The sequence below is a fragment of the Manacus candei genome, unplaced genomic scaffold, assembly GCF_025592945.1.
Source record: "Manacus candei isolate 608988 ecotype Guabito, Panama unplaced genomic scaffold, ASM2559294v1 h1tg000023l, whole genome shotgun sequence".
In the NCBI taxonomy this organism is placed as follows: domain Eukaryota; kingdom Metazoa; phylum Chordata; class Aves; order Passeriformes; family Pipridae; genus Manacus; species Manacus candei.
In genome coordinates, this window is record NW_026138071.1 from 25744352 (window position 1) to 25769801 (window position 25450).

The following is a 25450-nucleotide window of genomic DNA, read 5'->3' on the forward strand; positions in this document are numbered from 1 at the left end:
CCACTCACTGCCACAGGCTTGCTTGGGCAAAGGTTGCTCAGACATGTCCCCTCACAACTCTCTCTGTGCAGCTTTTTTCCCCCCTCACTTCCAGGAGACACTAGTCATTTCTCCTCCCACCTACTAAGAAACCAAGGAAGCACAACAGCCACACTATTCTTCCCTACAGCACGAAGGAATGGATAGTCAATTAATGAATTGACCCTAACACTGCAGGAGTCAGTGTATGTATGCACTGCCACCTCACTGCATCCAGCCAAGGCTATGAAGATTTGCTATCTGTTTGAAGACATGTCCAAAAAGAGAAGGCTCCAGGGAGACCTTAAAGCAGTCTTCCAGTACCTTAAGGGGGCTTACAAGAACACTGGAGAGGGAGTTTTTACAGGGGCATGTAGTGATGGGATAAGGGCAAACGGCTTCAAACAAAGAGAGCAGGTTTACACTGGATATTAGGAAGATATTGTGAGGGTGGTGAGGCACTGCAACAGGTTGCACAGAGGATTTGTGGATGCCCTGTCCCTAGAAGGGTTCAAGGCCAGGTTAGATGGGACTTTGAGCAATATAGTAAAAGCTGTCTTTGCCCATGGCAGGGAGGTTGGAACCGGATGATCTTTAAGGTCCCTTCCAACCCACAACATTCTATGATTCCAACACTTTTATAAAATAGCAATATGTGATTATTTCCCATTATCGAGGTGCCTGACATCGCTGTATAACACCACCTGGGTCCTTCACACAGATCTGCCAGCCCTGACCCTCATGCTGGAATGGCAAATCCAAGAAGAGAAAATTTGGCAGACATCCTCTTTCTGGTGGGCAAGCCTGACTGTTCACATCACTAAGCCCCCTCAGCCTTCATATCCCTGTTCTCTACACTAGTACTGAGGTAATTTTACAGAGCCACCGTACATGTGACACTTCCATCTGAACAAACTCCACAATTGTAACTCTCCAGTGAAGTAAACTTGCTTCCACAGTAAAACATTGAATACCATTATTACAAGAACAATTGTTCCACTTCAGCAGGTTTTCAACCAAATCTCAAGTTTTAAACACAATGCATTCAAACACTCCTCTTCCAAGTACTACTTTATTGTCCATGCAGTCCTCCTGCAGATTTAAATCTACTCCCTTCTTTTGCTGGGGAGGCTGACTTTTACAGGCATACAAGGAAGGGCTCAACTGTGTAACAGAAAAGATGCTTCCTCAGTAAGCTGTTATTTCTCATCCATTTGATAACAAAAACGTGATACTTTCACCTACACAGGCACTTACATTTACTTCAAAATGAATTCTGACATGTCACTGAGAGTATCAAATTTCCCTCTCACGCCAACCTTCAGATTAATTGGCACAGTGCATATCAGACCATGGTTTATTAGTGCATTAAACTGAATTTCCATTACCAACATCTATGATTTGGGAGGATGGTATAGATTAGTTCATAAACATTTAATTTCTCCACCAATGTAGCAATAATGGGTAGCAGCACTCCTAAAACAAACTGTTTGTCCTAAAGAAATGGCCAACCCTCTGGAAAGGCTTTGCACCAAAAAATGAATGAGGGAGATCGATAAAAGCAATAAAAACACATCTGTGTATTTCCTTAGCAACATGAAAACTATTTCAATAGGGATTATCCACACTGGTTAAAAGAAGGAGCAGTGATAATTATTATACTTTTAAACAGAAAAAATCATTTTCACTGTGTCTCCACAGTTTACATGCACCATTTATTTCTTTAAGGTGTACAGTCTTCTGCTCAGTGAAAGGTATTTAGGCATGGAGAAATGTCACATGGTGAATTGCAGCCAGTGGCATGGCTGCAAAGGACCCTTCGGTGGTAGCTTTGCAATTCTTTCACTCTAAGCTCTTTCTTTACTCCTCTCTTCTCCTCTCTTTATTTACTTCTTTCTTCTCTTAATCTCTTCTTTTCTTTAATCTCTCCTTAATCTCTTGTGGGTAACTTAAAACCAATGGTTTGCATTTTACTAAGTTGTGGCATTGGTGTTTGTTGGGTGCTCTAGTGAAATGCCTCTCCTTGGTTGTATGTTACCACTGTGAACCTTTTACCAAAATGCATATTTTCTCACTAATTAAATGAAGTCTCTTGGAAAGAAGCGTGTAGCTTTTTCTCTTTACACAACTTCAAGGTATCAAAGAGCTAAAGGCTTTGCAAAAGTTCAGGTGGGATCTCTTGAAGTCTTCAATATAAAAGTAATACTCCCAGTAAAGCTTAAGGCTTTGGGACTGAGGTGTTACAGTAAACAAAGTTTCTAAACTGTATTCTAGAATTCCTGATACTCAGGACTCCTAAAAAGTCTCTCTTCTCTGAGGGGAACTCCTCTTCCAGGCTCTCAGCCTCCATTAACTGAATTCTTCTCCAGGGCTCAAACAAACACATGCTTTGCTGAATCCCAAACCCAGCAATATTAAGACAAAGCTACACCTCCTTCCACGTAAAAGGGGTTAATTGCTTCCTATACTTTTGCTACAGATTCCTAAACCAGCCATCATTCAAGGAACAACGAGAACATTGTGCATGTTATCATGCCATGCACTCCTGGCACCACAGGGGAAATTGAGGACGGACATTTTATATTCACTTCCTAGGCTGTTATGCTTCTCCGCTCTATCAATTCAGAGACACAAAACCACATAAGTTCTCTTTCATCTTTCCAAACATCAGCTCTCTAGAATGTTTGTTCAGGAAAGCATTTTCTTTGGCTCCTTGTGAGACAAAAACAGACGCATTTTTTACTCCATGCTACGCTGAACAGCACTATTTTTCCAGTTATTCTCCTTCATGCAAATGACAGTGCTTATTAACAGTCTCATTAGCTTAAAAAGTGGTTTCAATTCAGAGTTTCTCATCTGTAACATTCCTGTCTATCTGAAGAGCTAAGTTTGGTTTTAGAAATGACAAATAAAACATCTCTGCCTTTGTTTAACTTCCAGAGTTTCCTCTGGTCTGTTCCTTGGTCATTCAGGAACATATCTGATCTTCAGAGCAAGGGTTGATGCTCTTACTGTACCTCTTGCACGTCCCCCATGGAATAAAAAACAACAGCTGATTGAACACGTATGTGAACATGTGAAGGCCATACAGAAGAACACATTTTCAGAAGAGCAGAACTTTCTTACCTTTTTGGCACATTTGCTGAGGTTGTGAAACAAGCTCCACAAGGAGGGCAGGCCAGTATCTGCATCAGCTCAAGTCACAGCCCCACAGACACAAAGCAGCCTTACAAATCACCACAGTAGGAATTCAGCCATCCCAACATGCCTTTCTACTTCCTCTGAGCTCAACACCTGCACCTGTGCAAGTGTGGTGCTTGGCTAATTCAGGCTCTTGGAAGCAGTGGAGCACCTGTTTTTAATCCACACCTTCTTTCCTCGGTGTAGATTAAACCCATCACATTATTTTACACATCAATTACATTAATTTCAGTAGAAGCTTCCGTCATGCTATTCCTGCCAAATTTGGTGCCACTTTCTGAGACACAGGCAAATTCCCTCCCAGCCCCTTGCTGAACTGGGGATAAGAAAACATCATTTTCTTTTTACCTGCACTAATAAGTCCAGCCACAGCTGAAAAACAGGTCCTGGTCTCAGTGTCTAACAAAATTAGCAAAAAGCATGTGAATGATTTCATACCAGGGGCTTAAACAGAGAATTCTCAGTCTCCTTTCACACCACCAACTCTGAACTGGTGAGAAGAGTTTTGGCTAAGGTCCAAGTTAGGCTGATTTCAGCTGAAGACCTATGGAGGAAATACCGAGTAGCTCATTAGAGCTACTGTATCTAAACCCCCAAGAATTGGTGCATGAAACAATACAAATGTATTCTGCACATTAAAAAAAAAAAAAAAGGTGTTAAAAGAGTAGAAAAGCAACAGATTTTAGGACTGGCAAGCCCTGGCACCAAAGTTGCATGGCACTTCTGAAGAAAAAGTAGTTCATGAGGACTGATCTCAGTGTTGTCTTTATCATTTGAGCTCTATTAAACCAGCCGAATGGAGCAGCTTTCTCCCAAAGACCAAACCAATAAGGAACAAGAAGTCTGAAGCTGTAAGCATCAGTACTGCTTGAACAGAGGTAGCTTAAAACACTATTTGGAGTGCTTAATGCCACCACACAGCATACCATTCATTTTGATTCTGATATAATAAGAAGTACAGAAGTATAGTTTCATCCTAAAGCAACCATAATACTGATTACACACACAGGTAGCAGCCCTTTTCTGGGAGGTAATGCCTTATTAGCACAGCCCTGTTTCATGCAATGCTTTCAACCTTCAGCAACACCATAAGTATATTCATGTCTGCTGTGATCAGCAAGTGCCTTTCTGTGCCTTTTACAAACTGGTGCTCTGATCCATGTTGCTTGAAAATCAAGTGCATTTTTAATGGTCTGCAGGACAACAGCTCTGATCAAGAGACAAACTTTGCTGAATTCTTCATAGCCCTCTTTGAGAGCTTTCACCCTGTGCCACATGCTAAAGTCAATGCAGATGGGTGAACACCTGAGTGAGTAGCTGAAGTTTCCTTCTTTGGTGCCAGACTTAACAAATTCTCCCAACAGAGGAAACCAGGACTTCAGTCTGTAACTTTCATCCTCACTGGGAGCACTCCCTGCAACTGCTGCTCTTGAGCTTTGGTAGAAGGATTTTGAAATAATTTACTGAGAACTCGTACAATCCTGCTCCAAACCAGCACTGCTGCATGCTGAAAACTGCTGACAGCTACCTAACAGAGAAAGACATGTCTGCACAGGTTTCAGGCCAGCATCCTAGATTGACAACCCTTTTAAAACATGTTACTTTGAGGTTTCATATTAAAAGACCTGGCAAAACCAAAACGTGTCCCATGGTAAGATATTACCTGCCACCATCACCTTCAGACCTTCAAGTCATGTTCTCAGGTCATGAGACTCCCACACTTGACTCCCACATGCCTCTCCCTGCTGATTCCCAGCTACTGCTGGACCTCATATGCAGGCTTTGGAGAATCTTTCTGTGGGACATTTCTGGTGCTCCAAGGCACATGTTGGAGGAGATGGCTCTCCTGCCAGCCTGTGCTCTGCCAGGACAGAGGAACGGGAGCTGGTTACCAGGAGCCCCTGCCCTGAGGAGGCCCACTGGAAGGCACACAAATCAGCTGCAGCCCATGTCTCTCTGTCACATCGTCTCACACCCACATGACTGACACTGTGTGACCCCATGCAGAGGCACGCTAAGGAGAGTTGCATACCAAGGGCAGAGTAAGCTGAGAGCTTTGCATCTTATTCCAGCTTGCCCTGCACTATAACGCCAACATTAAAAAGTTGATGATGGGCACACATGCTAAATTGGTACTCTGTTCTTGAAACAAGACAGCACATCAACTTTAAATAACCAATTCAGAAACCAAACCTCTAGGCTATTCATGGCTAACCAAACCTCTAGGCTACCTACCTTTATTTGCTAACTTTGTATTTAGCAAGGCCATGTGCTTTTTTTTTTTTTCAGTAAGATAATGCTTTAAATTACATGCACTATGGTAAACATGTTAGACATTGTTCCCAGCAAAGAAGGCACTGAATATAAGTTCTTTCCAGCTGTAGCAATGATGTATTAACATTGAAAATCGTGAAAAAAAGGAACATAAAGGGTGACTCAGAAGACATTGTTCAACCAAACCAACTTGTAACAAAGCCCAGATGTCACAAAGTTCTCAGATTAGGGCAGTAACACACTGTAGGGGAGCCCACTGACTTGGTGTCTGCACATTGTACTGGCAACACTTCTAATACCAGACGGGTGGATATTGCTAGTGCTGGGTATGATAGGGGGCACAGTGTTTACCACAAAGTAACAGAGATCTGAGCAGTTGGGAGTCTCAAATGGAAAATTCCCCTGCTAAATATGCAATATGACAGCAGGAGAACTACTAATTTGGGAGAATTTGCACCCAATAACATAGGGCAAACCATATCCCTCTCCTGAGCCATATGTACCAGAGGTTAGAAAGGAGTCACCAAGAACAGTGGAAAATAAGAATTAGAGGCTCAGTCTGTGACTTTACCCACAGGAGGAATGGAGGTGAAGGGACCAGATTGCACGAGGAAGGAGTACAGCACTGTCAGTTATGCCAGGCTATGCTGTATCTCATTACAGTTCCATTAGGTTGTTGCAAGAAAAGCACAATTCCAAGCTGGAAACAGCATCTACAAGGCCAACAATGCATTTGCACTCTGCCCTGCTGCACTGTCTACTTCAAGTCTGTTTTCTGCAAGAACATTTAAAAAAACCTCAAAAACCCCCAAACAAACAAAACCTTCCATCGTTCTTAATAACTGATTCTTTATACCCACACTTCTTCCCCCCCAAAAATGGTATGCAAAATGTCAGTCTGCTAGCCACTGTCTGTTTTGAGGCATTTCCTGATACCAGGAACCGATACTTGAAACCTGGACAAAGTTTACTTTTCTGTGGCTTAGGACAGGATCTACCATCTCTCAGCTCTCTTATCCCTTCACCCTGTGTGTGGGTGATGGGATATGTCCTGCTAGATTTTCTTGCTACAGCAAAGCTGCCAAGACTGTAAACGGGGTGACCTGGCATCTCTGGGAATGGGAATCTCCTTATCAGCCTCCTGTTTGCTAACAGATCTGAGACCAAAGTGCTGAGCTCACCCAGGAGCCTATACCAGTGTAAGGAAGGCACTTCCCAAGAGGCTGCTGTACCTGACAGGGCCTCGTAAGCATAGCCAGATTTTACCTCTGGGCATCCAAATGCAGTAATTCCCACCAAACTCCCAGTCAGTTCTCTCCCAGCTGCCCCTGCATGGTTCCCTCCTGCCTACTCTGATATAATAATATGAGATCAGACTCCAAAATGAAAAAATAGCACAAGTTTCCAGGCTCCAACTGGTTTTGTAATGCAGGTGCTTCTGCCTGTAACTACAGACAGACAACTCTGTGCATTGCCAGTATGTCACACTAAAAACACACATGCCCTTAGAGACGCTAGGCTGCTTTCAGGTAGGCCCATCCATAGGAATTCCTGTAGTGCCATCTCCTGGCTTAGGGTGCAGGAACACAATAGTTGAAAACAGTACTGATCAAATGAAAGATTTTTTTTATATGTATACACTGAAAAAACTTTACAACTTAGTTTAGACTATGGATCAATATACAAAAACATACAAACCATGGGCATTCTCTCAACAGATTTTGTACAATTCTCCTCCCAATAAAGTATTAGCTTAAAATGAAAAATATCTTCTGAGCTAATCTGCTTTGTGCTTTCAGCCATTACAATCTTGTCAGCATTTTTTTTTTATTTCTCAACAAACACCAAGGCTGTAAGAGACCCTTACAGAAGATTTATGGAGAGGAGATCAGAGCTTGTTTTGCATAGGAAGACTTTCCTGCCTAGAAGAGGTATCTTTCCCAAAGAGAGTTTTAGACCTTTTCTTCTCCTGCATTCCAGAGAAACGCTCCCTGGTAGGAGAAAAAGGTAAGTCTTGCAGACGTGTCGAAGGCCCCACAGAGTGGGGTCCAGGGATAATAAAAGCCCTGAGAAGAACACAGGGTGTGTCTTTCCTCAGGCTCAGTGTTTGAAACACCCTGAAGAGTAATGTTCTTTGAAGTCTAGTGTTCTCAACTTTGGAAATAAATTTTCCCACAATCCTTCCTCTGCCTGGCATTTCGGGGGTACCTGCGTATTATCTTACTTCACAAAGGCTTAAAACTCCCTTTTTGCTTAAATTTTTCGTGTCATCTCATGACTCCAGAGGATAATTTCTGAGGGTTCCATAACACCACACGGGAAGCGAGGAAAGCATGTAAAATCCCATTGATGGGGACTGTACATTGTTTTAACCCCATATTAATCATAATGATGATGGGTAATGCCTATTTTCTAGATATCAGTTATAATTAATCTATCAATTTGTAGCTTACGGTATTGTTGGTAAAAGAAGCGTGTAGGAGCTCCTTTCTCAGTGAAAGATGCCCATTTGCAGCTCAAAACTCTCCCCAGATGGCTGACTCAGGAAAAGGATTCTCTGTCGGGGCTGTGCCCCATGCAGCAGGGTGACCACAGGAGCTGGAGGGACAAAGAATGACAAGCAGACTGTTAAACCTTTATCCTTTCCCCCACCTCCAGCGATTTCCTTTTTCTTAAAGTAATGCCCCCTTGATATCGAGTTCCTCAAGATCTGAATAAGGGTTTGAGTCAAAATATAATTTATTTTCAGTACAGTTATGAGCACTGAAGTAACTGGGGGAAAGGTAATTCTGTCAGTGGGAGATCACGACCACCTACTCATGGACTCAAAACAGACTCCAGACTGCAATGGAGAGAAGAACTGTGCATGAGGCACTAATGAGCAAGAGGTATAACTAGCAAATAGGGGGTTGAGTACGTATTAATAAGAAGGTCATGTAACGAAATGTATGCGGTTTTTAAAATGTATAAATAGTGTAAAATTTTGAAGACCGGGGAGCTAGCCTTTTGTGGGTTGCCACCTAGGTCCCTACTTTGCGCAAACTAGAATAAAAAAGATAGATTTACCTCGCCTCAGTGTGCGACTTGGTGCTACGTGATGGGTAACGTTCAGGACAACAGCTCCACCCTTCGGAAACCCACGCACAGCAGTGATCATAAACCACCTCCTCGAGGGTAGGAGCACTCAAAAATCAACGTGGGCTAAAGGCACAATGACCAAAATGCCCGATGAGGGGCAGCCGTCAGAGGAGGGGGCCCGGCTTCCCCTCACGCCGGCTCGGGAGGGTGACGGTGACGGCCCCGTCCCTGAGGGTGCTGAGGGGGAGGACGGAGGCGCGGCCGGGCGGGGCCACGCGGACCGCTCCACAAACCTCTGTCACCCCTGCTCCCGCTCCCCTCCCGGACGTGACTTCAGAGCTACATGAGAAAAATATTTATCATACACGTTTCACCGTAATCCCGCTCTAAACACGGAAGGGATTTACAACGGCGGGTAGGCGGGAGCAAGGATAATTACAGGGGTGCGCGTTGCTAGAGGCTTTGGGCAGCATGACCCTCCGCGCGGGGCAAGCAGAGCAGCATCGCTGACAGAACCGACGGCGACAACGAAAGCAAGGGACAGTAACGAATCAATCGCAACATGACAGAGCGCCGCGGCTCGGACCGCCCCCGCCGCCCACACGCGCGGCGGTGCCGCCCCGCGCTGCCCCGCCCTGTCCCGTAAAATGGCGGCGCGGTTGCTTCGCTTACGCTCGGCTCTGCGGGTCCCCGGCTGCCGGCCCTTCTCTGCCCGGGCCAGGTGAGCGCGGCCGGCCGTGGTGCCTGGGGAATCCCGCCGGGGAGCACCGCGAGGGCGGGTGGAAGGGCACCCCGAGTTTGGGCTCCTTAGAGAGCGCGGTGTGTGTCTTTGCCCATCTACGTGGGGGGAGCGTGTATGCGGGTTGATGGGGCCGTATAGCTGTATGTGCGCACATTCGGTATGCATACGTGTGTGTGGCGGGTGTGCGCATCCGTGTGCGTTCGGAGGGGTGTGGATGCGTGTGCTCTGTACGTGTGGCAGGAGGGTTGCAGGCACTGTGTGTGTATATAAAGGCGTATGTGTACGTGTGCGGCGGTCCTCCCTTTGCAGGAAGCAGCTGGGGCTGGGCGAGCCCTCTGAGCCCGGCGGGTCCGGGATCCCCCCGAGCCGGGCGGGTCCGGGAGCCCCAGCGCATCGCCGCGATATCCCGACCTTTGCTCCACTTCCCGGCCCGGCCTGGGGACAGCGAGTCCCGTGCTGGCAGCAGGTGACGGCTGGGCGCCTCGGTGCCCGGGCACACCATTCCCCCGTGGCATCAGGCGCTCGGGGTCGGGGAAGGGGGTAGAAGGGCAGGAGTGTGATCGCACCTTCCCCGGCCTTGGAGTTGTCTTTCCTAGGGCTTTGGTTGGCGTAAGGGATCAGCCAGGCCCTTCCCCTGTGTGACATGCAGGGTGGGAGCCGTAATTAAACATAAGGGGGGGGGGCTTAAAGGAAGCTCAACATCGTCTTAAACAGCGTTAAAAATAAGGTGGAGCTTTTGGGAGAGTCACTGTGTGCCTAGCTTTGGGGGTACAAAGTACTCAAGTTGCTGTATCCATTTTTTTACAAATACGATTAGAAATAAATAGAGTGTGTGTTTCTGGGGTGTTTAATCCTTTGCACCGGGAGAGCCTGAGTGACTACATGTGGCAGTAAATAAAGACTTTCGTCTCAATAACAGAGTAAATAAGTGTGGGCTCAGCTGAATTTTGCAGGACTACACACAGTTGCTGTGCTGAGGAACTTAGGAGAGATTAACAAAATAGTTTGAGAAAGGAACAGCGAATGCCTTTTCCATTTACTACAGCTCAGCTCTACTTAAAATTTCTGATATTTTATGGCAATAAAATAAAAACAGGTAAAAGAATCCAATGCACAAATATAAATTGAAATTTCATTTCAGCCTTCAAGTACTATGTCATCCTTTATGTTCTAAACCCCTACAAAAGCTTTATAAACCCTTCCTTGTTATTTCATAACTATACTTTTCTTGTGGGGTTTCTACTACTGACACCACTGTTCCAGTTTTTATTTTTTTGTTAAAGCAGCATTTTATTTTTATGTATGTTTTTATCAGAGTTTTGTGAAGATCGGCCTTCCCGCACAACAAAAATACCGAGATTTAGAATGATTTAGAAAGTATTACTTTCAAGGTTAAGTATATGTGATAATGCAGAATACAATACATCCTTTGGAGCGTGCAAATCCACCCTGCACTCACTTTTATTTTGAGTATGTGAATTTTCAGCGTCATGGGTTTGCAAGTTTGGGGCTTTTGGGGAGGCATGTACAGAATGAACAAAATTCACCAAAAAAGTTCACTTGTTCATAAAGCTATTCCCTCAGTTTAAAATGAGCTGAATTGCATTTTGGAGGTTGTGTGGCAGGGGGAGAGAGAAGGCAGCGATGATTTTTAGCATCTCTAATAAACAGAAACTTTATTATTTTAGCTATATATGTATTATTATTGTTTTCAATTTATTTGAAGTGTTGAGGACAAGCTAGTCTGGCCATACCTCCTTTAACAGCTCACTGAAGTGCAGTGTCTCTTAGGTCTTTGTATTTATCGTGCGTATCCTTTGGACCTAACAGCGTGCCAGAGTTGGGATGTGAACCTGTGTTTAGCAACACAGGTGTTTCCTCTCTTTTAGTGTAAACATAAATAGAGTGCCTGTGCCCTAACAGATGCTTTCATTTGTCTTTCTTAGTCCTCTGCAAACTGAAGAACATGGCACGAAGCGCCTGGAACCATCTTCTGCTAAAACTTTGATGGATATAGGCACTCGGAGAATCTTCTCATCAGAGCATGACATCTTCAGGGAGAGTGCCAGGAAGTTCTTTCAGGAAGAAGTGCTGCCTTTTCACGCAGAGTAAGATAACCTCTTAAACGTTTTGTTTTGCCAAATGATATGCATTTTTTTCCCCCAAAATGCTTTTTTGCGGTGTGACTCTTAATATGACAAGATAAACAGGTTATTAGTTTTTGTTTACAAGCTTTGTATTTCGAATTTAGTGAATTAAAACAAACCTGTGAAAATCACGCGTGAAGAAAAATCACACGTAATCAAAATTTGCCACATCCTCTGAGCTCCAGTGTAGGCAGTGTGGCATCCTCAGCTTAGGCCTATGAGCAAACAAATGCAGTTTGCAAGAGTTGCAGCAAAGCATTCCTGCTTTGTAGGATTAACTCTGACACCAGTGTCTTGGATGGAGTTAGGGGACAGTTCAGTTCCCATGGGGCTGATGTAACTAAAAAAGGCATTCTTCTTGTGTCTAGGTTACATTGCAGTAGATTTTGTAACAACATACAAGTTCACGTAGCATGGTAAGGTGAATTATGTATTACCAAGAAACTTGCACAAAACATCTTTGTTTAAATTTCTGTAACTTTTACTTCTGTGGAAATATGGGACAGAGTAGAAGTGTTGTAATTCCACTGAACTAGAGCTGGAGGGTAGTTTTAGCCCTAATTTTAGCTATATCCACTCAAGTTATAGTTGGGGAAAGAAAAGAAATTGAGGATTAAGTGGTTCTGAACTGAAAGTGTTAAGCTTCAGTAGTATCTTTACTTGAAGTGAAAACAGTGGGGGGTAGTGAAGGGCTTATTCTGAAATTGCCCTGCTAGGTGAATGTCCTGATACAGCTCACAATTGAGTGGGTGGAATATTGTGGCTCTGGGGCAAGAATGAACAGCAGGAGGCAATGGAAAGGACTTACAGCAGGGTTGGTGGCAGCTAGTTTTTTTTATCCTCAAACCACAGCCTTGTAGTAGTATGCTATGCTCTTCCATTGTGCACTTACATTCTGTCCACAAAACCAGACGTTTTCCCTTGTCTGTTGTTAGGCTTGTGGTGAAGGTTTGTAAACAGGTACTGGGTCTGCTTGAGGTTGCTGAAGATCCTGTTTGCTGTCGTGCTGACGCAGGGGTTTCTTAGAGAGGCTGGAACAAGTTGAAATTTTGTTCTTGCATCACTTCAGTGACTGATGAACTGATCTGTTCTCACACCTTTCAAGTAAACAAGGAGGCTTTAGGCACAGTATATTAATTGTCTGGGCTGATGTGAAAAGCCAAATGTGGCATCAGTGAATGCAGTTGTGGATTATTGTGAGGAGGTGAAGCTCTGGCGATGGGTGAAGTAGAGACAGGAATGGCCCTGAAAGTGAGGGGAGGGGTGAAGCAAAGGTGGTCAAGAGAGATTTGTGTAAGATTTCCAGTGTAGGAGCAAAAGCTCTGGAATGGAGCTTAAACACTAGAAAGCTTAAATACTGGAAAACAGGTTGCCCAGAGAAGCTGTGAACACTCATCCCTAGAAGTGTCCAAGTCCAGGTTGGATGGGGCTCTGATCAACCTGGTCTAGTGGAAGATGTCCCTGCCCATGGCAGGGGGTTGGAACAAGATGACCTTTAAGGTCCCTTCCAACCCAAACCATTCTGTGATTCTGTGATGCTATTCTATATGTAGGATAAGATACTTGATTAACTGTGGAAGAAGAGATGTGATATAGCTCTGCTGCACTCAGGTGTGTCAGAGGAATGTCTCCGATGTAATCTGTCTATCATATAATTTTAAAATTGTGTTTTTAAAGAAAAAGACAATAAAAAAAACACCTGGACCATTAATGGCTATCCAACTTTCTACTGAGTTGGCAAATCCCATTAAGAGGAACTATTTTTCTAAGATTGAGGGATTCCCATGGTGTTAAAGTTTGCAAACTGTCAGCAACTAAGCCTCAACTCTATCTGTTTACACAGACTTGAAACTACCTTAAAGCAGTAATTTCACAAAATACAGTAATGAGTTGTTCTAAGTGCACAGGGACCGATTTTTATATTAAATTGACTAATATGATAGCATTTTGGTTCTGATAAAGCAATTCTCATTGGCTGAGTGGAAGTCTTTCACAAAAGATACTGATGTGTTATACTCATTTTGTACAGGGGAAAATGGAATGTCGTGAAGATAAAGACCTGCTTGTAATTATCCAGATGGTTGTGGCTAAATCTCCTAAAAACCAGTCTGGTATAACAGTCATAACAAGTCTTAATGAAATTCCTGTCAGGTTACATGTTGGAAGCAGGAGTTCAAACTTGTTTTACAGTTGGTGCCCCTGTAATGCCAGTGGCATCTGTGGACTTGAAGATTAGAAAACCTGTGATTAATCCACTGCTTCTTGGCTGTGAAACATAGTTGTGTGGGTACCCTCACACTGTGTGTTGGTGTTCCAGTGTGAAGCAGCAGCCATGACAAATAAACAGTAGCATGTGGGGGTTTAATGTGTGGCCTTGTTCTTGTGTTCATTTTGCAGATGGGAGAAGGATGGCCAAGTGAGCAGGGAGCTCTGGGAAAAGGCTGGACATCAGGGTTTGCTGGGTGTTGCTATTGCTGAAAAACATGGAGGCATTGGAGCGGATATTCTCTCTTCAGCCATTGTCTGGGAGGAGCAGTGAGTACTAGATGCTTCAGGAAGTATTTCAGTGATGACTATTTTTTTTTTCCATGAGTTGTCCTCATTATGTTTGCTTACAGAAAATGGAGTTCTCTTTCTTGTGGAAAGGTTAGTTTACACATATGTAAATCCCTCTTGTTTTAAGTATTCCGGATCACCGTTTGAGTAACAAGTGTCATTGTGCTCCACTGGCTGGGGGAAGTATTTTTTTAGCCTGGTACCCATTTGGCTGTGAAAGTACATTCTATAAATAATGGTACCAGTGCCTTAAATAATGGTACAAGTATCTTAATGAAATTCCTATCAGAAACTCAGAGTCTCTTGAGACTTCTGTGTAGTGGGATTTTCTTCGTTGTTGCATCTGTGTTGTAACGATGTGGAGTTCAGTGTTTAAGTCTTTGTAGTACTTTTTCCTGAACTTCCCCCCGCCTCTTTTTTTTCCCCAGAATGTACGTTAACTGTACAGGCCCAGGGTTCAGCCTTCATTCAGATATTGTCATGCCCTACATTGCAAACTATGGCTCTGAAGAACAGATTAAACGCTTTATCCCCCAAATGGTTGCAGGCAAGTGCATTGGAGCTATCGCCATGACAGAACCTGGGGCTGGCAGGTAAGCCAAATATTAAACCAATTGTCTCAAATTATGTGCTTTCTATCGATTTATCAGTGAAAAACATTCTGAACCTCCTGGTTTACATGGTCACCTTAGCGATTAGACTATCCTACATTAGGTAGGACCTTGAAAAACCTGTTACAGGTTACTACATCTTTGTCATTTCAAGGTATTAGCTCTGAGTATGTTTCTGTATCATCCTGCTATGGGCAAATATGCTTTGTATTTACTTTTGCAATATAAATTTATAGTTACCAACTTGCTTGTCATGTGAACATACTTTTAATATGAAACATAGGAGAAAATTACATACCTTGGTAAAGAAGGCTTGACTTTACTATTAGCTTTTGCTGTGGAACAGAGCACCCTATTTTCTTTTCTCTGAATCCTTCCAGAGAAATACTCCTCCTTGCCCATCGTTATTGAATGGCAGCCAGCACGTGGAGTAGTCAGAGCTGGCTAATTTCCAAAACAGAGAGGGACAGATGAAGAGCAAAACCTGTTGGTGTCATGCTTCTACAAATGGTAGATGTGGCCCATGGCTTTTTGCAGAGCCTTCTGATCAGGACTGAGCCTGCTTAGAGGATGTGGTTTTGTCTGGCATTTGTCATTTAAGGCATATTGGCCTGAGGGGATGCTGACCCATGCTTGTATTACACCACCTCCCACAAGCAGAGATGGGAAAATGGGACCTTGTGCTCCTGTATGATTGCATAGATTTATCATCCTTTTCCACAGCGTGTTTGTGGTTCTGTGTTACACTCAGCTGTTTCACTGTGTTTCACTATCCTCATCTGTTTTCACTGAGCCCATGCCTGGATGATATAAAATCTACCTTATTTTGTACTGGCTAGAATTCAAGATAAAAATTACAGCTTCCAGAATGGTTTCTTGAAGGACCTTTTGAATTTCGTTTCAGTGACTTGCAGGGAGTACGGACATATGCGAAAAAAGATGGAAGTGACTGGATTCTTAATGGGAGTAAGGTGAGTGCACAGACATACATGCTGCTCATAGGCTTTGGGAACTGAATGCATCCAGTACAGTGCACCAGGGTGTGCACCACAATTAGGATCTCCTCCCAGTCCCTTCGTGTTTGGTTTGGGGTTTTTTTGTGTGGGTTATGTTGTGGGTGGTTTTTTTTTTCTCAGTTACTTTTTTTAATAGATCTTAAGATGTTTTTGTTACTGGCAATTTACAGACCAGTTTATGGGAGGGCTTGTTTAGATTATTTTTGTAGCTTTTCAGTAACGCTATCAAAAGGACTGTTTTCTCTTAAACTGTGAATAAAAGGGGAAAAAAAGGTGCTGCACAGTATAAGCAGGACCAAGGCTGGTTTTTAATACTGAGGTTTAAAAATAAAATATATGCAATACTACTTGTGAAATCTTCTGTGGCCTGAGTAAATACATGTTTTGCCACAATGCAAACTTCATAATCTTTATTCAGGAGCTTGCTGGTCATGTTAGCAGAAAAAAAAGAAAACCAGCTGTATCAGATGCTCTGTGTGTGTTGTAAAGCTGTTGCAAAGCATTAACCTCTTCTTTCATTGCTGCAGTAAAAAAGCAAGAAGGCAGGAATAGCGTTGAAATAGAATGTGGGTTCAACAGAGCTTTTTTTTAAAGCTGTGAAATGTCTTAATCTTCTTATGTACCCCTTCTGATAACATAGACTGATGGAGACTTCTGACCTTAGCAGAACTGCAGTGATGAGAGTGTGTGCAAGCAAATATGTATGTACAGGTGCTCAAAAGGTGCTCATGCTGTTCATTTGAAGCCAAGCAGGACAAGAAGCTCATTTCTTTTGCTAGAGTTAAGATGGATCCATTTGGCAGGTCCATGAGTCATTCTACAGGATTATAGTAAGCAGTAGTGACAAGAAGTCATTGATAATTTTGTGCATTATACCTTGCTGATTTAATTTGTAGACAAGAGAATCTCTGTGTTCATTTAATATCTACATTTGATACTGTATTCTTCTTTGTCATGGGACAGAAAAAGAAACAGATGTGTGCATTCTGTGACTTGACACTTCTGCCCCACATAATACTTCTCAAACTAGTGTCTGCCTTGTTCCAAAACACTTAATTGAGAAACCTTAAAATTCTGGACGCTTGAACCTTGCCTTTTGGTTCACCTGCGAAAGTGTCAGTGTAATTTTGCTTTCTGCTACTTGATGGTCTCTCCTAACTTCTCTCCACATAGTCCATGGCTTTATTCCAAGTTGCCTTTTTTACAGGTATTCATCACTAATGGTTGGATGAGTGATGTCGTGATCGTGGTTGCGGTTACAGACCGGGAGGCCCGATCCCCTGCTCATGGGATCAGCCTTTTTCTGGTGGAGAAAGGAACAAAAGGCTTCATCAAAGGACGCAAACTGAACAAAATTGGCCTGAAAGCTCAAGTGAGTTCATACGGCCCCTAACGGAATAGACTTGGAGGAAGCCTAAACCACTTAATGCCTAGCAATGGCTAAATAAATATAAGATGGAACTGTGGTTTTATTCTAGTTGTTAGACTTTAGAGCACAACCATGCAGAGTGTGTCTGCTCATTTTGCCTATGGAAGTCTGAAATGTGGTCTGCAAGGAGACGCTGAGGAAGCTGGGTTTGTTCCCTCTGAGGGAACCTGGAAGGACAGGCTGTAGAGATGGTGGAACCAGGTTCTTTGTGGTGCAAAGTGAAAGGGAAAGTGGCAAATGACATAAATTACATTAAGGAAAATTCTAAGTAGGTATTAGGAAAAAAAATTCACCATGGAAGTGGTCGGGTAGTGGCACAGGGGCCCAGAAAGGTCATGGAGCCTTCATCTTTGGAGCTTTGGAACACATAAATAGGACAAGGCCCTCAGCTGATTGTTTTTCTGGAGCTGCTTTGAATAGGAGATAAACTAGATGACCTCTGGAGGATCATTCTGGCCTAAATAATTCCATAATTTCGTGTTAGAGTGTACAATAACAAGAAAAAAAATAGGGCAAAAGAAGTGTAACGAAGAGATTACAATGTTAGACTATCAACTGTTGTGTTTCAAATCCTCTTAGGACACAGCAGAGCTGTTTTTTGAAGATGTGCGGTTGCCAGCCAGTGCCTTGCTTGGAAAAGAGAACAAAGGCTTCTACTATCTGATGGCAGAGCTCCCTCAGGTAAGAGGAATGTGAGTGCTTGCTGTCTGTGGGAAGAATACAAAGACAATTTTTGTCACTTAGTCTTGAAGTTTATGTATTGTGAGGAGTCACCTTGGACTCTGAAGCAGGATGTCTGTAGGCAATGTTGTGTTGATGCTGCTGCTTTTTAACTGAACTATGCAGTGCTAGAAGTGCAATTCTTTGGGCATTTTAAAAATGTTGATATCTACCAGGTCAAAGCCATATCTTTTAATTTTAATCTTTTAATCAACAACCCAGCTATTGAAGAACCTGAGGGTAGTGTATTAAACGGAACATACCACAGTTTCCTTTTGTACTTTTACTATGGAACCACTTTGGTTAGTAAATTAAATATAGCTTGGAGGTCTCTGATGCATTTGGCATTCTCTTTAAAAAAGAAACAAGCACTGCTGTTCTAGCTCTTCCACCAGTAGAAGCATATTAAAGATATATGGAACTCTGTTCATATTCCAAAGTGAAAAAATCGTTTAGCTGCCAAAATACCTTGCCAGTTACGACTTAGTTTATGAAGTTTTGGAACTATTTGGGAGGACAAAGAAGCAATGTAGTTTTTCAAAATGTGACTGTGCTTTGTCAAAACTATGACTTTGCATTTGTCTCATCTGGTAGAGATCACATTTATTTAATTTTATACTGTCAGTAAATACAAAACCTGATCAAAAAAATATACATTACAGCTTTAAAGAAATAGATACACTCATGAACAGATTCAGCGTAATCATCAGATGATTTCAGTGATGCCAGAAGCAATTGTTCTGCACTTAGTTTTTGGTTTTCACCACGTTATGAGGAAGGAAAAACTAGCTGGTTTTGTAGGCTTTGTTTTTTCTAGAGTTATCCTATTGAAATTGTCAAATATATTGTTACTTAGACTGAACAGTGAAAACCAATAACAAACAGAATTTCATGTGAATTTTTCAGTCAGTAAGAGTCCTGTGGTTGATTTGTGGCTAGTTTTGGAGTCATCATGATAGAGCACTACCCTGTCTTAAGACCTAAAAGTGAGCTTTAGGCAGCAAGGTGTTCATCCCACTCGCTGATTTCAGTAATGCAATGTTGTCTGGTTGGATATTTTGTGTGACTTCTGCCTCCCCTCTCTTAATGAACAATACTGAACATCTGTGTCCCGACTGTGCATCTAGTGTGGAGAAATGTAGGATAACTCAACTGAATCACATCATTTGTGTCCAAAAGGAAAGACTTCTAATTGCTGATATGGCTCTGGCTGGCTGTGAATTCATGTTTGAAGAAACAAGAAATTATGTGAGGCAAAGAAAAGCTTTTGGGAAGACAATTGCACACTTGCAGGTGAGTTTGAACTGAGAGACTTGTATACAAATTCCAGTGTATGCTTCCTGTACGTCTGTGTATGTGAAATAGTGAACAAATCAAAATTTTGAAAGGATTATTTTCATGGGTTTCACGTTTGGACTGTGTTGTTGCCTCTGTGCCCATCATTCATTTTTGAAAAGCAAAATAATCAAAAAAACAGCACCAGAAAAGCCTTAGTGTATGTATTTTATGACTGAGGTAAATACCTCCCAGCAGTACTGCTTTTGGAAGGGAAATATGTAGCCAGGAACTATACTGGCTCTTTGCTGCTGCGAAGAACAATTCCCGTGTTGCTCTTAGGCTTGCATTTTACTGCCAGAGGTCATAATCACAGGGTCCATCACACCTGCATGTGTTTCTGTATCTGCCCAGAATCCTGGAGGCTGCCTGTGCAGGCACTGTGTTCCTCTGCACACAGAGCATTGCAGAGAAATGGCATTAGAGGCTGGTGCTGGTGGGGACTCCCAGCAGTGTTCTTGCTGCCCAGGTGCTGCAGAGGTGCTTGTGTTGTTTTTGTTGGCTTTGTGGGTGTTGTAATGAGATTCCTCAGCCAGCAGCGAGTTGGGTGTTTGTGTGACTGCCTGTAAAACTGTTGGATTATGCTCTGTGGGCAAACCTCACTCCTGACAGGGGTAGGTAACTGTGTTTTGAGACGTTTGTGCCCACGCTCTTTAGCTGCAGTCATAAAACAGATGTTCCTTTGCGCAGGATTGTGATATTACAGTTTTCCTGAAAACCACATTAGCGGTTAGGGCTGAAGCAGACCAAGCTCCTGCATGTTGGGTTTATAGGATAGAAGTGACTCATACCAGTTAAGGATGTTGGCTGCCTCATTTTTAATATACTTTTGAAATAATTAACAACAACAACAACAAAAAAATCCATTTCTATGTCTTGGGACTTCCTTTGTCAAAATCAAATCTTTAGTTGTGAAGGGCACCAGAACTGGGCCCTTTGGAGGCTGGAATGCCAGGTATCTTTCAGGAGACTATGATCTTTGTCTGTTTCTAAAGTTAACATTCAGGAATCCATAATTTCAGATGGAATTTAGTATGAGCACCATGCAACTTTAACACAAAAGAAATATATTTTACCATTTTTTAATGTAGGTCAGGGATGATTCTTATTTGTATTAGCTCAGTATGCAGAGCTCTCCAAAATAATTTCCTTTTTTTAGGCTAGGCCACTGCCAACCACCTCATAAAGTGTATTATTTTTGCCAAAATAATACATTTCTACTTAATTCTTCAGTTTCCTTTTTTTGTTACTGCTGGCTAGAGCATGCATATAATAAATAATCCTTTCTATTAGAGCTCTACCTTGGCTAATTTATTTACTCATGCTGTTTTACAGTGTTTGAAATCAAATCTTATCTTTGTAATAGTAGACTGGTCTGGTATATTTGAAGCAAGATGATCTTTTTTTTTAATACAATTCTAGAACTGAGCTTAGAAACAACTTTTGTTATTGGCTGATATTTTTATCCTCTCCCTACCAGACTTACAAGAAGATGGTCTGAAGCTTACCTGGTCTGGTTTTAATACCCTTATGATGGATTTTTCCTCTTCTATCTAGAAACTCTTTTCCAATGTGACAGAACTCAGTGCTGAAAAACTTTCTACTGGCCTAAAATTTCTTTTATTTTTTGCTTATGTCTCTTGGCATGTGACTGAAATTCTGAAGAATGCTTAGGAAAGCATTAAATAGATGGTGAAATGTTGTTGTTAATTGGGGAAATCCGTGGCTCTACAGAGTGAAAAGACGTTCCCCCACAAGAGGGAACACCCAGAGCCTCCTGCTCTGTGCTCCCTAGGAATTTGTTTGCCAGGCTCTATGGCTTTTTCTCTTAAATGCATGTTTTGAGTTGACCTTGAGAAGTAGAGGACAGTACTTTTCTCTAATAAGACTGGTGAAGACATAATTGTACGGACAGTAAGGTATCTTCTGGTGTACAGAGCCAAAGTTGTTTGAAATAGTGATTTCTAACAGAAATACTTCTGGAAAATGCTTCACTTTCTACTTAAAGTGTTAAACTTTACTACTTCTGCTCTCTTTCCTCTGCCCCTTCTATCCAATTCCAAAACCAGACGATACAGCACAAGTTGGCAGAAATAAAAACGCAAATTTGTGTGGCCCGAGCCTTTATGGACAACTGTCTGCAGCTCCACGCAGATAAACGCCTGGACTCTGCCACAGCTTCTATGGCAAAGTATTGGTATGTAGTTACAGTCCTTTGGAAGTGTTACTTGCATGATCTTGCCAAGAGTCTAGTGATAAAAACACTGAGCTGTTAAGGACTCATGAAAAGATAAAATTACTGCCTGATTAAAGCAACATTGTCAGCTTCTAAAAGAGACCACTAGCTTTAACTTTACTCATGTGCTCAGCAAAAATGTTAGTTACATTGAAAACCAGTGTTGGTTAAACAGATCAATTTCAAAATAAAGATATGCTTTTGAAATAGGCTTCTATTAATAACAAGGTCAGGATTCAGCTTTAGCTTCAAGTATGTGTGAGTTCTCCACTGGTATTTAGACAAAGTTTACATTTTACTGTAGCAAATTGTTGTTCAATGTTTGTTGGGTTCAGCAGTTTTTTGGTGGTTTTTTTTTGTTTTGTTTTTAATGGGGTATGAGGCTTGTTTTGCCTTTTATAAAGAAAAAAAAAGGCAAAATTGGAATATATTTGAAGCTCTATGATACTTTTTAGTCAATGTCACTTAGCAATAGCTGTTTGGTGCAGCCAGTTTCCAAAGCTGTCTGGTTTTGGGAAGAAATAGTTGGCTACGGCTGTCACTGTAACTGAGACTAAACAGTGCTTTCCTTTGTTGTTCAGAACTGCTCCTCCCTCATCCTGTACTTGGTGGTGTTATCTGTTAACTTAGGTTTAACCAGAGAAATCTGGACAAGTGGAAACATCTAAGATAGTGGCACACGAATTTGGATGGTTTGAGTTTGCTTGCAAACTCAAGAGGGGAGAAAAACGCACAAACGAACAAATAATTTTATGGAAGATGCACAGATTTACAGGTTTTAGGCTTTTAAAACGAAGTATAGAGGAAACGAGCAGAGAATGCTGAGGGGATCCAGAGAGAATATTTACAGTAGAAGGAAGGATTTTGATAGAGTGTTATTCCTGGCACTGATTACCTAGAAGTATCAAGTACATAAGCAGAGGCATTCAGTTTTGAGGAGGAGGAAACAACGAGTGCCAGCTCAGATACGCAAACTTACTTCATCAACGAATTGCCCAAAGCAAGGCATTTGAAACTCCCTCACTTTCCCAAACTGTTTAGCATCATGATTTTTTGTGGATTTCCCCTTTCACTAGTGGAGTCCCTGTGGCTCCCTTCCATAAAATTTCTTAAATGGTCTAGAAAATACTTGAATATAAAATTGCTTTATTCCCTAGTGTGTCAGGAGACTCTGTCCAGTTAATTTTGCTTCAAACCTTTGGTATAGTCAGTGATATGACTTAAAGCTTTGAAGGATTTTAAAATGTGGTTTGTGCATCTCTTTTCTTACATCTGGAGAAACATCTGCTGGGTTGTTTGGAGGGGGTTTTTTGTGGTGATAGGTTGTGTAACATACCTAAATTAATTTGGGAAAATATATAGGAAAGACAGTTGCAGTAACTCACTGCTGCAGATTTAAAGTTGGTATAATAAACTGTAAAGATTTCACTGAATGAAGGGATGGTTTGGAGAAAAGGACTCCTACATTCTTCCATGAGAAGCAGTTGTCTTGAGTTGTCAGTTTTGTTCCTTCTGTTGCCACTCTGAAAGCTGTATGCTTAGAAAGTGGGTTTTTTCATGTCTTGTAACTTTGGCTTGAGCTTCCAGTGCAGTTAAAATTTATTTTGCTGTTAAGTCCATATTTTACAGGGATCAAATCCCAGAAGAATTACAGTACTTTTTAGAATTGAAGATTCTAAAATTTATGAGGAAATGTAGTTATCCCCAGGTGATGGTTATGCTCAGAGAGCATCCTAGTGTGTTGCTAGTGGGAATGGGTGGGGGGGAAGCCTGATTTTCTCTTAATTTCTGGCAAAGCTGAGGGGTTTGGTAAGAAGAGAGACTGTATCTGTGTGCTTCACAAAAGGAATCTCTTGGCCTGTGAGAAAGGTGAACAAGCCTGAATGTTTTGAAACCTTTCCTTCTCTGAAAGCTGTTTGATGAAGAGAATACATTAAATTGAACAGTATTTATTTCTTACTGGTCATGTTATGTTTTTGGCTTAACATATCTCTCGTAATGTTTCACAGCATAACATCCTTCTAAAAACAAATTTCTTTTTGTCCATTTAAGGTGTTCTGATCTCCAAAACAGCATAGCTACTCAGTGTGTGCAAATGCATGGAGGATGGGGGTACATGTGGGAGTATCCAATTGCAAAGTAAGTGTAACATTTCAGACTTGCATGATGAAAGATTACCAGCAAAGTCAAATGAGGCACTTCCTTTATGTCTCCCTATCAGTTGTTTAGTGTTAGTAGTGATTTACTGTTCCTTTTCTCATCGTCTTTATTGAAAGGCAATCTACTGTCCGGATGTCTGCAAGAAGGCTTTGTTTTGATTCTCCAAATAACTCTTAAGCTGTTCAGCAATTACCTGTTTTTTCACAAAATAGGAGTGGGTTTTTTAGAGGAAAATATTAATTGGAAAAAAAGAGAGAAGGAAAACCGCAAAAACAAAAATGAGAGGAGCTAGTTTTTATATTTTATCTGAAATTAATGCGTATGTATGAAGAAAAGAAAATGTTGATACAGTCTAAGTCTTGTATAATGCCACAGGATATCAACTTGCTGAATCAAGGGCATGCCGGGCTACACTCAGCTTTTTTACACCTCTTAAAATGAAAAGCTAAGAGATTTCTATGCAGAAAGAAGAATTTGCCATTCCCAATTTTTTGCTGACTTTATGAATTTAGAGACAGGAAATTTTTGTCTGTTTCCTTGTGCATTATCTGTGAAGGTTGTGCACCATTAGTGCCATTTGCCACAGTAAGAGGTTTTGATGCTGATTTTATTAAAAAAAAACAAAACAAAAAACCAAACAAACCCAAAACAACAGAGGGGATAGAAGTAGCAAAACAAGGACTGCTGTGCAGTTGTCATAAATAGATAAAGTATTCTTTTTAATTAGTAGGTTTAGATTTTTTTTTTAAATTCATTAAAGAGTATAAAATATTGCTTTAAAATAACTTGTTTCTGGGTGTTTTCAGTGAATGTAATTTGTGAGTGTTCTGCAGCCTATTTTACTAAAGGAAGGACAGCAAGTCTTGATCAGGGTGTCCTCAAATCCTTGCTTATCTGTGTGTGCAGTAGTTGCCCATACAGGGTTTTATTATCAGCATGGTCCAGCAACATGCATGTTTCCAGGGAATGTCTCATTGCTCCTGAGCTGTTCTCTCTATAGTGAAGCAGAATTAGGAGATTCCCGGTTTGGTTCACAGCACTTTGCAAAGTTATAATATTTTAGGCAGTTAAAGCCTCTAGGAAAATATGAACATCTTTAACAACAGGAATTGCATTTAAAAAGAGGGATCTTCAAAGATAAAACAACTGTTTTTCTTTTGATTGTATGTCCATTCCAAGGAGGTGTTTTTAATCTTTCCTTGCTTTGTTTTGTTTCCCCCCCCCCCACAGAGCTTTTGTGGATGCCCGTGTTCAGCCAATCTATGGTGGTACCAACGAAATAATGAAAGAACTTATTGCTAGAGACATTGTCAGTGACAAGTAGGGCAGATGCTTACTACTTTGGAGAGTCTCAGAGAATCCTTTTATATATTAATATATGGCATAAAATCAGGCATCAGAATGTAAGGTAAATAAATTTGGTGTATCATATTCTTTAAATGAAGTGACACTTAAAAAAAAGAACAACTAGTAACACCAGTGTGCTCATATGCAGGATATCTAATATCTAATGAACTTTAAATGTTTTTGGACAACACGGAGTACTCTGTTTCAAGAGTTTTGAATCCAGCCCTCAGTTTTCAGAATCATATTTCCAGAGGAGTCATATTCTTAACTAATAAACAAAATTAAATGTTAATGTAACTTTGAATTTGTATTTCCCCTTGAGAAGTAGAACTTGAAACTTTCGCTATTGTTGCTATACACCTGCTCACTGCACAGCAGCCGCCCGCTGTGCAGCTGACCCTTATGTTTACATCTAACCCGGAATGCCTTATTTTATTTAGTTTGTTCAAATAAACGTAATAAAGCATTTCTATGCAATCTCATGCTTGTCTACGTTACTTCAAAGCCCGAGGGGGAACCGGGCTGCTTGCTCCCTGCCTGTGTTCACCTCAGGGTGCTGAGGGGGAGTTCGGAGGGAGGG

General features: G+C 41.7%; 2 protein-coding genes across 10 annotated transcripts in view; one reads left to right on the forward strand and one right to left on the reverse strand.

The window, feature by feature from the left end:
* The window catches only part of CPS1 (carbamoyl-phosphate synthase 1), a 190819-nt gene extending 181722 nt beyond the window's left edge, over window positions 1-9097 (reverse strand). For 8 of the 9 annotated variants that reach the window (XR_007904400.1, XM_051786740.1, XM_051786744.1 and 5 more), the window contains exons 1-2: window positions 8560-8852; window positions 7947-8091 (exon numbers count right to left, since the gene is read on the reverse strand). The gene's annotated coding sequence lies outside the window, so the exon portion shown is untranslated. Of the gene's footprint in view, window positions 1-7946; window positions 8092-8559; window positions 8853-9010 lie in introns of those variants that run through there. The other variant, XM_051786736.1, reaches the window with a different exon arrangement.
* Window positions 9098-9154: 57 nt separating this feature from the next.
* On the forward strand, window positions 9155-25352 carry ACADL (acyl-CoA dehydrogenase long chain). The gene is made up of 11 exons (XM_051786790.1): window positions 9155-9292; window positions 11260-11421; window positions 13858-13995; window positions 14445-14609; window positions 15532-15598; window positions 16851-17015; window positions 17652-17753; window positions 18972-19085; window positions 21197-21324; window positions 23416-23502; window positions 24754-25352. The coding sequence occupies exons 1-11, from the start codon at window positions 9219-9221 to the stop codon at window positions 24845-24847; spliced, it is 1296 nt and encodes a 431-aa protein (XP_051642750.1). The 5' UTR covers window positions 9155-9218; the 3' UTR covers window positions 24848-25352.
* The last annotated feature ends 98 nt before the right edge of the window (window positions 25353-25450 follow it).

What these genes read in the sequence shown, in the direction of transcription:
- ACADL (XM_051786790.1), top strand. Translation starts at nt 9,219, where the DNA reads ATGGCGGCGCGGTTGCTTCGCTTACGCTCGGCTCTGCGGGTCCCCGGC. An exon ending in CCCTTCTCTGCCCGGGCCAG is followed by an intron (nt 9,293 to 11,259) that starts GTGAGCGCGGCC and finishes TGTCTTTCTTAG; the next exon opens with TCCTCTGCAAACTGAAGAAC. An exon ending in GCCATTGTCTGGGAGGAGCA is followed by an intron (nt 13,996 to 14,444) that starts GTGAGTACTAGA and finishes TTTTTTCCCCAG; the next exon opens with AATGTACGTTAACTGTACAG.